The sequence below is a fragment of the Muscardinus avellanarius genome, assembly GCF_963383645.1.
Source record: "Muscardinus avellanarius genome assembly, chromosome: 1".
Classification (NCBI taxonomy): Eukaryota; Metazoa; Chordata; class Mammalia; order Rodentia; family Gliridae; genus Muscardinus; species Muscardinus avellanarius.
Window position 1 is genome coordinate 60925383 of NC_137786.1, and position 11837 is coordinate 60937219.

At 40.3% G+C, this 11837-nt stretch overlaps 1 protein-coding gene across 1 annotated transcript in view; it reads left to right on the top strand.

Annotated features, from left to right (window-relative positions):
- Positions 1 to 11837, top strand: part of ARHGEF28 (Rho guanine nucleotide exchange factor 28) — a gene marked incomplete at both ends in the record, with an annotated part of 271821 nt that overhangs the window by 79748 nt on the left and 180236 nt on the right. The window contains one exon of the mRNA XM_080715727.1: positions 3125 to 3418. Within this exon, the coding sequence (XP_080571853.1) occupies positions 3125 to 3418 (294 nt within the window). The remainder of the gene's footprint in view (positions 1 to 3124; positions 3419 to 11837) is intronic.

Here is an 11837-nt window from a genome sequence, read left to right on the forward strand (position 1 = left end):
CTTAACCATGGATCTTTTAGAATCTCTTAAGTTGTATCATATAGGGAATTTTCAAGATTTCTTATAGGCAAGAATTGCCTCATATTGAAAAGATATGTGTTTCTGAGTACTGATATAGTATATCTGCTACAAGTAGAAAGATGGTAGACATTAAAAGCTGGGCTTGGTGGTGAACACTTGTAATCCCAGCATTTTAGAGACAGAGGATTGCGGTTCGTGGACAGCCTCAGCTACTTAGTGAGGCACTTTGCAACTCAGTAAGACCGACTTCCTTCCTTCCTTCCTTCCTTCCTTCCTTCCTTCCTTCCTTCCTTCCTTCAAGTCTGGGGATGGAACCTAGGGGCATTTGCCTCCAAGCTACACCCCCTGACCTATATTTTATTCTTTATTCTGAAACAGGGTCTCACTAAGTTGCAAAGGGCCTCACTAAGTAGCTAAGGCTGTCCGTGAACCGTGATCCTCTGGTCTCAGCCTCCCAAACGCTGGATTACAAGTGTGTGCCATCACCCCCAGCTTGTTTCAAAAATAAAAGAATTAAAAAATAGGGCTGGGGGTGTAGCTTGGATGTACAATTCCCCCTGGGTTCCATCTTTAGTACTGAAAAGAAAAAAAAAAAAAAAAGAAAAAGAAAAAAAAGAAAAACGGTAGCACAAATACAGTGAGGATTATAGAGAAGTATGGATTCTTTTTAGCCCTTCTCATCTTGGTCATTGAATTAATCTGTAGCCCCATTTCTGAGACTATGGGCAGTTTTAAGCAGTGTTCTATCTTTCCCAGTACCTCCCATTCTTATAAGAAGAAATAAGTCAAGCTTAATTGTTGGTAAATCGAATCAGTTTGGCCATTGGTCCCTTTGGCTCGGGTGCTTACACTGATATCTTTCCTGCCTTTCGTTCCCCCTTTCTTTTTTCTTAAGCCTGTTATAAAGAATAAAAGTAATAGTTAATGTCCCTCCCAATATCAAAACTTAAAAAAAATTTTTTTTATTGGTGCAATGTATTCATACATCACAGTGGTATAAAGAAAATACTTTTGTAGACATACATGCACATATCGCCCAGTTAGCCCCTACCCGATCCCCACCCTGTTCCCTCCAAAACTTTTATTTTACTTGCCTGTAGAGCACATCTTCCTGCCTCTCCTGTGTGTTAAAGAAACTCTTTCACAAACAGCAAAGTCATTCACTAAGCCAAACATGAGAAGGAGGGAAGGGGAGGGATGGGGTGGGAAATGGGGAAGGGTCAAATGAGTGATGTGTGCATGTTTGCCTCTACCATCTTGTGTCCCATTAAAATGTATGACTACAAGGCACCATTAGGAAACAAAAAAAGTCTTTCTAATTACATTGTGGTCAACTTAAAGTGAGGGTCCCCAACTTGTTATAACAAATTCTTTGAGGGTAGGTGACAGACTCTATTTCTAAGCCATAAATTTCCCTGGTTACTGATTTACCAGGGTAACAGAAGTATGGGAAACAGGTTTGTAGTGTATACTGGGTTTGTGCAGTCAAATGAGGAATGGGTATATTTTGTGCCTCCCTTTCAAAGAGTTAGTGTGAAAATGGCAGGAACTCTCTTAGTAAGCTTGAGGGGCTCTTGATGCTGAACCCCTGGCAGCATAGCATTTGGGGGAAAGCTTTTCAGGACACCACGGCCGTTTGCTTGGGAACAGATGGGTGCTATGGGCCAGTGGTAGCTGAACAACTCTTCTCTGTCCTGCTGTAATTACCATAAGCACAGTGGTTGGCTGCTACTCCTTCCTGCACATTCTGGCAAAGGCAGCAGAGAAACGTTCCTGGGTAGGAGTTTATTCACCTTGGCAAAATGGGAAAGTGAGGCAGAGAAGGAGAGGGTGAGGAGGAATGACAGAGGGTGGTGTGACGTGGCCATTCCTGCCAGAAATAGGAGGAACGCCCGGCAGGTTGGTGCACGCCTGTAATCCCAGTGATTCAGAGGCTGAAGGAAGAGCCCAAGTTCAAGGCCAGGCCAGCCTGAGGAACTTAGCAAGACCTTGTCTTAAAATTAAAAACAAAACAGAACGGGGGAGGAGAGGAAGCCGGCATGGCGGCACACACCTACTATCCCAGCACCCTGGGAGGCTGAAACAGGAGGATTTGGGGTTGGAGGCCAGTCTCAGCAACTTGGCAAGACCTCCAGCAACTTATCCAGACCCCGTTTCCAAATAAAAAATAAAATAGGGCTGGGGATGTAGCTTACAGATAGAATGCCCTTGAGTTCATTCTCCAGCAACACACACACACACACACACACACACACACATAGAGAAATATTTAAAAAATAAAAATAAATAAAAATAAAAAAGTGGTAGAGTGCCCCTAGGAACAAAGGTGTATCAGATTTGGGGAGGGCACACTAAGGAAATATATATTTATATTTCTGTTGTGTGTGTTTATATAAGTGTGTGTGTGTATGTGTGTGTGTGTGTGTGTGTGTGTGTGTATTTCTGTTTACTAGTCTTGACCCATTCTAACTCACATTCAAAGGAACTCTGTGGAATTAGGGTGAATTTGTATAATTTTTTGATTCTGTCTCACAAAACTATCACCTAAATAAGTAAGTAAAAGTAATCTGACTCAGGAGGAAACAGCAGAATGAGAAGAGTGAAGGTCTTTAGGGTGATAACTGTGCTTGGTGATGAGAGAAGAAAGACTGGGAGCGCTCTGACCTCATATGGGATAGTGTTCCTATCAGGAGCCACCAAAAGAGAATGGCATGGGCTTTAACTGGGCCCTGGGTGGCAGCATTTATCTTTATTTATTTATTTATTTATTTATTTATTTATTTATAGCAGGTCTGGGGATGGAACCCAGGGGCATTTGACCTCTGAGCTACACCCCCTGCCCTATTTTTTATTCTTAATTTTGAAACAGGGTCCCACTAAGTTGCGGAGGACCTCACTAAGTAGCTGAGGCTGTCCACAAACCACGATCCTCCCATCTCAGCCTCCCAAATGCTGGGATTACAAGTGTGCGCCACCACGCCCGGCTCAGGTGGCAGCATTTAAGGAAGGTGTCAGCCTGCGCAGTGCTGCTGAGCTGGCTCAGGCCACCAAGAGAGCATCCCTAGCAGACTCGGGCTGAAATGTTCACTGTCTTCTTCCTCAGGCCACTGGCTTCAGGAGAAGGTGGCGGTGTCTGTGTGCCTCTGCTCGGAAGGTTACTCTCCGGTGACCATGGGCTCCAGCTCCGTGACCTACGTAGACAACATGGCCTGCAGGCTGGCCCGTTTGCTGGTCATGCAGGCTGATCGCCTCACCGTCCAGAGCCACCAGAGCCTGCTAACGCCCTTTGCCCTGGCGCAGGGAGCGCTGCCCGCACTGGATGAGGAGCTGGTGCTGGCCCTGACCCAGCTGGAGTTGCCTGTGGGGTGGACTGTCTCGGGAAGTTCTTCACTTGAAGGTGGGTCTTCACCGGGAACTTCAGATGTGTGCTCCTAGCCCCAGGTTCAGAATGTGCCTCACACCTTGGTGTCTGCTTCTCTGGGTGGGTTTTCCTGCTCCCTTTGAGCTGAGCCTTGCTCTGAAGTGGCTGGGTTCCCCGAGGTCCTGAGCTACTGCTCTGTGCTGGTGGACACTGCTCTGTCTGAGAGGGCGCAGGGCCGGGTAGATGATGGGCCTTCCTTTAGGGGTGGGAATGTCTCTTTCTTCAAGTCAGGCCCTTGAGCCAGCTGCTTGGGTGGTGGCTTTACTTCCCTTTCAAGTGTTCTTGCTGTGAGAAGGGGGCATTGCTGCCTGGTTTCTACACAGGACTCAAGGACAAAAAGAACCATGTGAAATATTCAGAAGAGATGGGGTCATGAAAGAAATGTCACCAATGAGTTGACATCTTTAAAAATGTCACTGATGCTGGGCATGTTGGCATGCGCTTGTAACCCCAGCGCTTGGGAGGCTGAGACAGGAGGATCACACAGGTTTGAATCCAGCATCAGCTACTGAGTGAGGCTCTCAGCAACTTAGTGAGACCCTGTCTCCAAATAAAGTATTAAATAGGTCAGAGAGGATAGCCTGAAGGAAGAAAAGCCCCAGGGTTCCACCCCTACTTAAACAACAACAACAAAAAAATCACTGATTCCAAGAGCCTTTGTGTTATATCTGTATTTAAATGTTTCAAACTGGCCAATACTTGTATATACTTAGGGCGTAGAGGGTGATAGTGACATACACGTGTACTATGTGTATTGGTCAGATTAGGGTAATTAGCATTTCCATTTCCTTAAACATTTATCACTGCTTTGTACTATATTTGCACTAACTTTAGGACTTAAGGAAGAGTGGGCTCTTCCTACCAACCATTTAAAATGGGCATATGAACAGACCTATAGATGGCATACACAGGACCGCGCTAGGCACGAGGCTCAACCACTCAATAGATATCTCTTATGGGGGTTAAAATTATATATCATTTTTAACATGAAAAAACACCTTATATTGCACTTAAGTTATAGAAAAATAAAATTTCTAAGTGAATCAAACCTTAGACACAATCTTTTTAAAGGTTGTTTTCCTCCATCATGTCAGGTGGTTACATAACTAAAATTAACCAACTTGAATCTGATTGTTTTAAATTAGACTATAAATAAAACAACAACAAAAATTAAACAGGAGGAGGAAAAAAGACTGCCTAGGATACAGTGTTAAACCACTTTCACAGTTCAGCTTGAGCTGTGGCTCCTGGAGAATGAGGCAAACCGTCTGACTTCCATTCATTGCGCTGATTCACATGTAACGCCTTCACTACAGAGACTGAATTGTTCCTTTTGCCAGTTACTCAGAGAATTATATATAATTTAACTGAAAATACACAGATATTTTATTGAACACATGTATGTTTTTGCTGTGTTTCTACCTTAGCTTTGGGGTTGGGTGATGCTGTTTTTAAGAGTTTCCGATTCCTGACAAATTCTGGTTATAAGTTATAGGTTGGCTTAAATTTGATTATGGAGATTAAATGCTCTATGTTAGGTAAAAGGGTATAATTTTTTGTAAACAGAATTATAAGACCATAAGCTATAATCAGAGAGGATATCTTTTTTTCCATTTAATCAGAATTATATTAAAACTCCCCTAGACACTTAAGGATGCTTCTTATATTTTAACACCTGGATTGAGCTGTGCCTGAATCCTGCACTCTGCACTGCTGTGAGATGTTGATTGACAGGTATAAAGGGGTGGCCCCCTGAGGAATGGGGCTGTGTCTGTACTGCCTGCTCACCATTGTTCCCAAGGAGTACCTAGTGAAAGGACATGAGATATGAGGGGGAATCGCTGTGGTGATACACAACATCTGAGGATACACCCTTCATATTTCATATATTTATGCATATGATATGTATATTAATGCAAATGACATGATTTCCATATCAATAAATCATGTTATATATTGATATATTATGATGTCTTACATTTCAGTATACATCATATACACATATATTTTGTGTGTATATGTATTGTCGGACCAAAGCGGAGCCATGACAAGCTTCATCCATACAGTAAACACCTTAGGCCTAAGTTTCAGGAATACAAGTACCAGTTTTGGCACCTGGGTCAGAATGAAAAATTCCCAACCAACCCCAGGAGGCACGAACCAAATGGGAGGCCCAAGTATCCTGTCCTTGCTTGTGATAACAGCAGTAAAAATTCCTTTTGGTTTAAAGATAACTCCTTTGTAAATCACAACCTGAGTGACTGAAATGTATAAAACTGCCTTGGAACAAAGACTCGGGGTCCTTGTCAAGACTCCATTTCATTGGAGGGACTTGGACCCTAGCTCAAGCTATTTCCCCAATAAACCCCTTCCTGCTGTTTGCATTATTGTGTGTGGTGGTGATCTCTGTCACCCTGGGGTCCCGGACTTTGAGTATAACAGTATATATGTCTGTCTGTCTGTCTGTCTGCCTATCTATCTATCTATCTATCTATCTATGCTGTTTTCTCGCTAAAGAACTTCATTTGCTTAAGACTCGAGTTTTTTTTTTTTTTTTTTTTTGGTGGTACTGGGGTTCCTGGAAGCCCTTCTATCTCCGGGCTACACTCCCAGACCTATTTTTACATTTTTTTATTTGGAAACAGGGTCTCCTAAGCCAGCGCACGCGGCTAGCTTCGAACCTGCACGATCCTCCTGTCTCTGCCTCCCAAGCGCGGGGATTACAAGTGTGCGCCACCACGCCCGCGACTCTTGAGTTTTAAAAACATTTCTCACAAGCATGTTGGAGAGCTTTCTTTCTTGGAATGCACATCCATTTTGACAAGACCCAGAGCTCTCAGGACTGCTCACCAGTCACTGTGCTCAAGCCTGGAGTGAAGTGCACCAGAGCCTCCTGGAGGGTCCTCGTGGGCTCCTTCCCTAACCCCTCTCCACCAGCCCAGCACAGCAGCAGTGGTGAAAAATTGGTAAAGGTTATGGAACTTCCTAACTGCACGTGAATAACTTAAACTGAGGGCCTTCCAAATGGAATTTGTGTTACCTGCATGCTACATTTGGTTTTCATGCCTAATTTTAGAAATTAGGTTCTTCTGATATTTAATCTATGGATTGAGGAGAATATGTGTATTCTTCAGCTTTCCGTGTGGAGTGTGTGTGCTTATAGTTATTTATGATCGAGATATGCAATGAGATGAGTTTGGAGAACTTTGAATTGTCTTGTTGCCATTTTAGTGGATATTTGGAGATGCGTGCTTGTTTACCAAAACTCTGCTGTCACAATCTTTTGATTTATCTGTATATCCTTATATCAGGCAGACTTAGGTTATCCAGAGACTGTTTCTGACCTCTCTGCCAGTGTTTGTTTATGTGGGACAGTTGTATTTTCATAAGGGAGAAGCTGAAGCAGTTCCTTTTTGTGGTGAGACATTGTATAGGAAACAAGTCTAGTGTCATAGTTGTTAAGTAAATGTGCTGTGGGGCCAAGTTCAGACCCTGACCTTGCTGCCTCCTGGCTGTGAGACCTGGGAAAGTTACTCTAGTTCCGTTGCCATATTTTGTTAATTTCTAAATAAGGTATAGTAGTACCTACTTCATTGGCTTGTTCTGATGACTAAATTAGATAGTATATGTGCAAAGCTTTTAGAATCGTGTCTCATCATACCAAGTTTGTAGTAAAAGTTGACTTTTTGTGCATATGTTAATGGATTTCCAAATAGAAAGGAAAATTTAAATATCTGTACATCCATACATGGAAAGCAAATTACAATTGGTTCAGACAAACAATGCTACAGGCAAAGGGAGAAATCCTTATACTGTAAACAATTCTTGAATATTTCCAGGAACTTTTCTAGACTTTTCTCTGAAAACAGTTGATAGTGCCTGATGTTACACTTCCTCTGGTCTGGACTTGTAATGGTGTGTCTCCATGACATCAGTGTCAAGGGACAAGGTCAACGCCGATATTTTAAGCTAATTTTTACTCTTAGGTTTATGACTGTCTTAGGGGACTTGATTCAGTTCACCATGTGTTTAAATTTCTGTATCTACGTTTCCATACCTTAGTTCTGTTGGATGTGTACATTATGGCTCAAGTGTGGATAATGGCTAATTTTAGGACATAAGAGATACTTATCAGGATACTTTTGTCAGAATTATTCCAGTATTAAAAAAATCAAATTGGGCAAATTTAGATTCAAATATAAAATTTTCTGTGCTAGTTTTTAATTTTTTACATTAGATAGTATACTATATACTCAATAGTTATAAGGGATCTGGAGTTTTTATTGCATTGACTAAGCCAAATAATTGGGCATAAGTCACACTACCCGACCTATTTTTATTTTATTTTATTTTATTTGGAAACAGGGTCTCCTAAGCCAGTGTGGCTGGCTTTGAACCTGCGTGATCCTCATGTCTCCGCCTCCCAAGTGCGGGGATTACAAGCATTGCACCACCACGCCCGGCCCATAAATCACTCATTTTATGGTTGGGAATCAATGAGAACTTTTGGGGAAGGACTAACATAGATGCCCTATATTGGCTGGGCTATGTTAAATTTTTACAATGCATGTGTATACTCTAGTGGATGTATTTTGACTCATTGTCTATTCAAGTCCATTTGGTGGGATAACACTAATTTCAGACTGTTTGGGATTTGTTCTTTGTTGTACTTACCTCTTAATTTAGAGATTTAAGTAGTTACATGCCCAGACATCATTTTCTAGCATATGTATTTTAATAGTTTTATCTTTGAGGTAGATAAATTATAAATGATGTAAAAAATAAAGGATGGGGCTTCCTGGAGTTTCTATTGTACTAGAAGCAGAGGCATTATAAGTGGAAAGCAACTTCTTTCCTAGTAATTATTTTTTAAGAATTATTTTTAACTCTAGATGAAGGAGAAACTATAGATGAGCAATAAGGTGACTTAACTGAGGGGGGTGGGAGGGGGAAGAGAGAAACTCCCTGATGTACATGACGTACATTCACAAACACATCATTCACTAAGCCAAACATGAGAAGGAGGGAGGGGGAGGGAATGGGGTGGGGATTGGGTAAGGGCTAATGGAGTGATGTGTACACGTATGCCTCCACCATCTTGTACTCCATTAAGATGTATGACTACAATGCACCAATTAAATAAATGAATAAAAAGTAGACATTTTGATCTTGAAAAAAGAATTATTTTCAATGAATTTTATGACATATATATGACATATATATATATATATATATATATATGGCAACATGTAATGTTTTGATACATATATGCATTGTGAAATATTTAAATCGGGTTAAGTATATTAATCTCCCAAAACATTTATCTTTTCTTTATGATAGAATATTTCAAAATCCTTTCTTCTACCTTTTTGAAATGTACACTACATTATTGTTACCTGTGGTTACACTACTCTAGAACAGCACACCGGAACTTCTTGTTCCAGTTAAACTATACCTTAGTACCTACTGATCAACTTTTTCCATTCCTACCTCCCTGTCCTCTGGTAACCATTATACTACTGTCAACTTCTATCAGGTCAGTATTTTTTGATTTGATATATGAGTGAGGTCATTCAGTACTTATCTTTCTTTGTCTGGCTTATTTCCTTTAATATAATGACCTCCAATTCCATCCATGTTGCCACAAATGACAGGATTTCATTATTTTTATGGCTAGAGAGTATTCCTTTGTGTATATGTTCGTTTCTTCTTAATGCATCCACCAGTTAATGGAAACTTCACTTGTTGGCATTTCTGGGACACTGATTTTATTTCCTTTGAATGTGTACCCAGCAGTGGGATTGGTTGATCATATGGTAGTGCTATTTTTAAATTTTTGGAGGAACCTCTATACTATTTAGTTATTACTTCTTTTAGTACTTATCCAAAAACTTTGAAAGCTTCACTATTCACTCTTATTGAAATTTCTTTGTGTTATCCACTTAATTTTGATTTCTGGGGAAGATAAATGGATGTTATGGATGAAGATTAATTTGGATAATGACTTTCTCTTATAAGAGTTTGATTGAAACCTTGCTGTGAAACATGACTGTATTCCCTTGCATTTTATGATAAATCTTTCATTTTTTTCTTTTATAAGTGTTGAGTTATCAGGAAGCTCTGGGATCCTGGAGAAGGGCCAGAACCCGAGTGGAGCTCTGTGTCCTGTAAAGAAAAGCAGAGCCTCCTCTTGGCCTGCGTTTACCCATCATTAGTCATGACGCAACTTCATTATGCCTCGAGGGAAGGAAATATCCCAGGTTTTATTTAATTTGAGGTCATCCATAAAACCGGATTTCTGTTTCATAAAATTAAGCCCATTCCTTCTGTGAAATAGCTTTCATGAAAGAAGCTTTCGCAGGGTCTCAGAAGCCCTCAGTTGCAGTAAAATGTTGACAAGTAATGTGATTATCTAATACAGTTTCACAATTTATCTTTTTTTTGGTTTTGGGTTCTCTGCTTTTTTGGTTTTTGGACAGAGATCTTTTCTCAGATTGGCATAATGTGAACAATTAGGTTAACTGGGATAAAATATTCTAATGATTTATGTGTTGATGTTTGGATGACTTTGAAGTTGAAAGCCGTCTCCTCCTGCTCAACAAACGACTTTCCTGCACTGGTGTCCTGGGGGCCTGGCATGGCTGGAAAGCCAGCTGGCCTTCCCAGGGGAGGTTGTGTCTGGGAATGCAGGGGGCTACACGAGCCATCTCAAGGCTGATGGCTTTGCTTCTGTGAACATTGTTAATTCTCCCAGCCTAGGGAGAGGTAGAGTTTATCCTGGGCACAATTTCTGATTAAAAACAGAGAAGAAAGCTCATTTCTTTAACAAAAAGTCATTTAAAAAGTCATACATATATTTATATACTCATATATAGCAAATTAGCAAATTCAAGGTATTTTTTTTGCCAATATAGATTATTCTTTGGAAATGAGTTTGGACTCTTCTGCACGTGTCCAGGTAGAAGTAGTTCATGTGATCAAAGACCTCCTTACAGGCAGATGTTCTTCTGTTTTTTTATGGAACACATCAGATTCTTTGTTATACCAATCCAAAATCCTAACAAAGCTGGTTTTGTAAAGGCAATGGCAAGAATTGAATCGGCAGGGAAAAATATTAAAATCTTTAACAAAACAAAGTTTTCTCTGTTAGATTACTTTGTCAAGCTTAAAAAGTTCTACTTTCCTCCTGCCTTTATAAGTGATTTTATATATGGAAAAAATTTTGCGAGCAAGCCAAATGAACCTTTGCGACTCCTTCCTCCCTTCTTCCCTCTCTTTCTCCCTCCCTCCTTTCCTCCGGCCCTCTTTTGATTGAACCTAGGAGCATTCTACCACTGAGCTGGACTCTCAGGGCTATTTTATTTTTTATTTTGAAATAAGGTATCGCTAGACTATTATATGCTGGTATTGAACCTGAGATCCTTCTCATTCAGCCTCCCAAGTTCTGGAATTATAGCCATGTACAACTTTACTTTAGGGCTGTCATAGACTTAAACATAGCTGATGTATTTAGGGAGCTGACTTTCCTTTTTTTTGGCTATTTTACTGGTTGTTGAACTGTCTCCAAAAAGGACCATTTGGTAGAACTGGTAGGACCCAGTGGTGATGGCTTAGAGGATTATTATTATTTATTATTTATTATTATTATTATTATTATTATTATTATTATTATTTTCAGTACTAAGACTTGAATCCAGGCCCTGGCATTTCCTAGGCAAGCACTCTACCCCTGAGCTACATCACTAGCCTGAGAATTTACCATTTTAATTATTTATTACAAAGAACAGACTGAGGGTGTGCTCTACAACTTGCAAATAACACCACAATGGATTTAAACTTGCACCTCAAAGTTAGCAGAAAAAGATGCATTAATTGCAAAATACATGTTGTAGCAAAAAGTCTAAGTAGTAGCTGAATGAAAATCGTTCACAGCATTAAGAATGGGGTCTTAAAGGAAGAGTAGAAAACTTTGTCATGGACTGCCAGTGTAAAGCACAGTATAGGTATTATGAAACTGTTATGAAGTATGGTGGTTAGCATGGCCTTTTGCTCTGTTAATAGGACAATAATAAATTATTACTCTTTGAAGAACATTGTTTTTCTATGCTTTACAACTAATGAGGAGAAAGAGAAAATAAAGGCAGAGGCCAAAAGGACTTTAGAAGAAAGTTTATAGGATCATACAGCACTTGTTATAATGTGTCTTGACTGCTTAGTGTTCATGTAGATTTTCAAGAGCAGTTTTAGCATTGTTTCTTGTCTGCAGGAAAAGCGAATGAGAATAGACAGTTTATTATAAAAGACCTAGAGGGAACTGCCAATTTGTGTGACATCTACATCTTGTTTCAAGCCATATCCATGGCTCAGCAGTGACGGAGAGAGAACATTCCTTTCT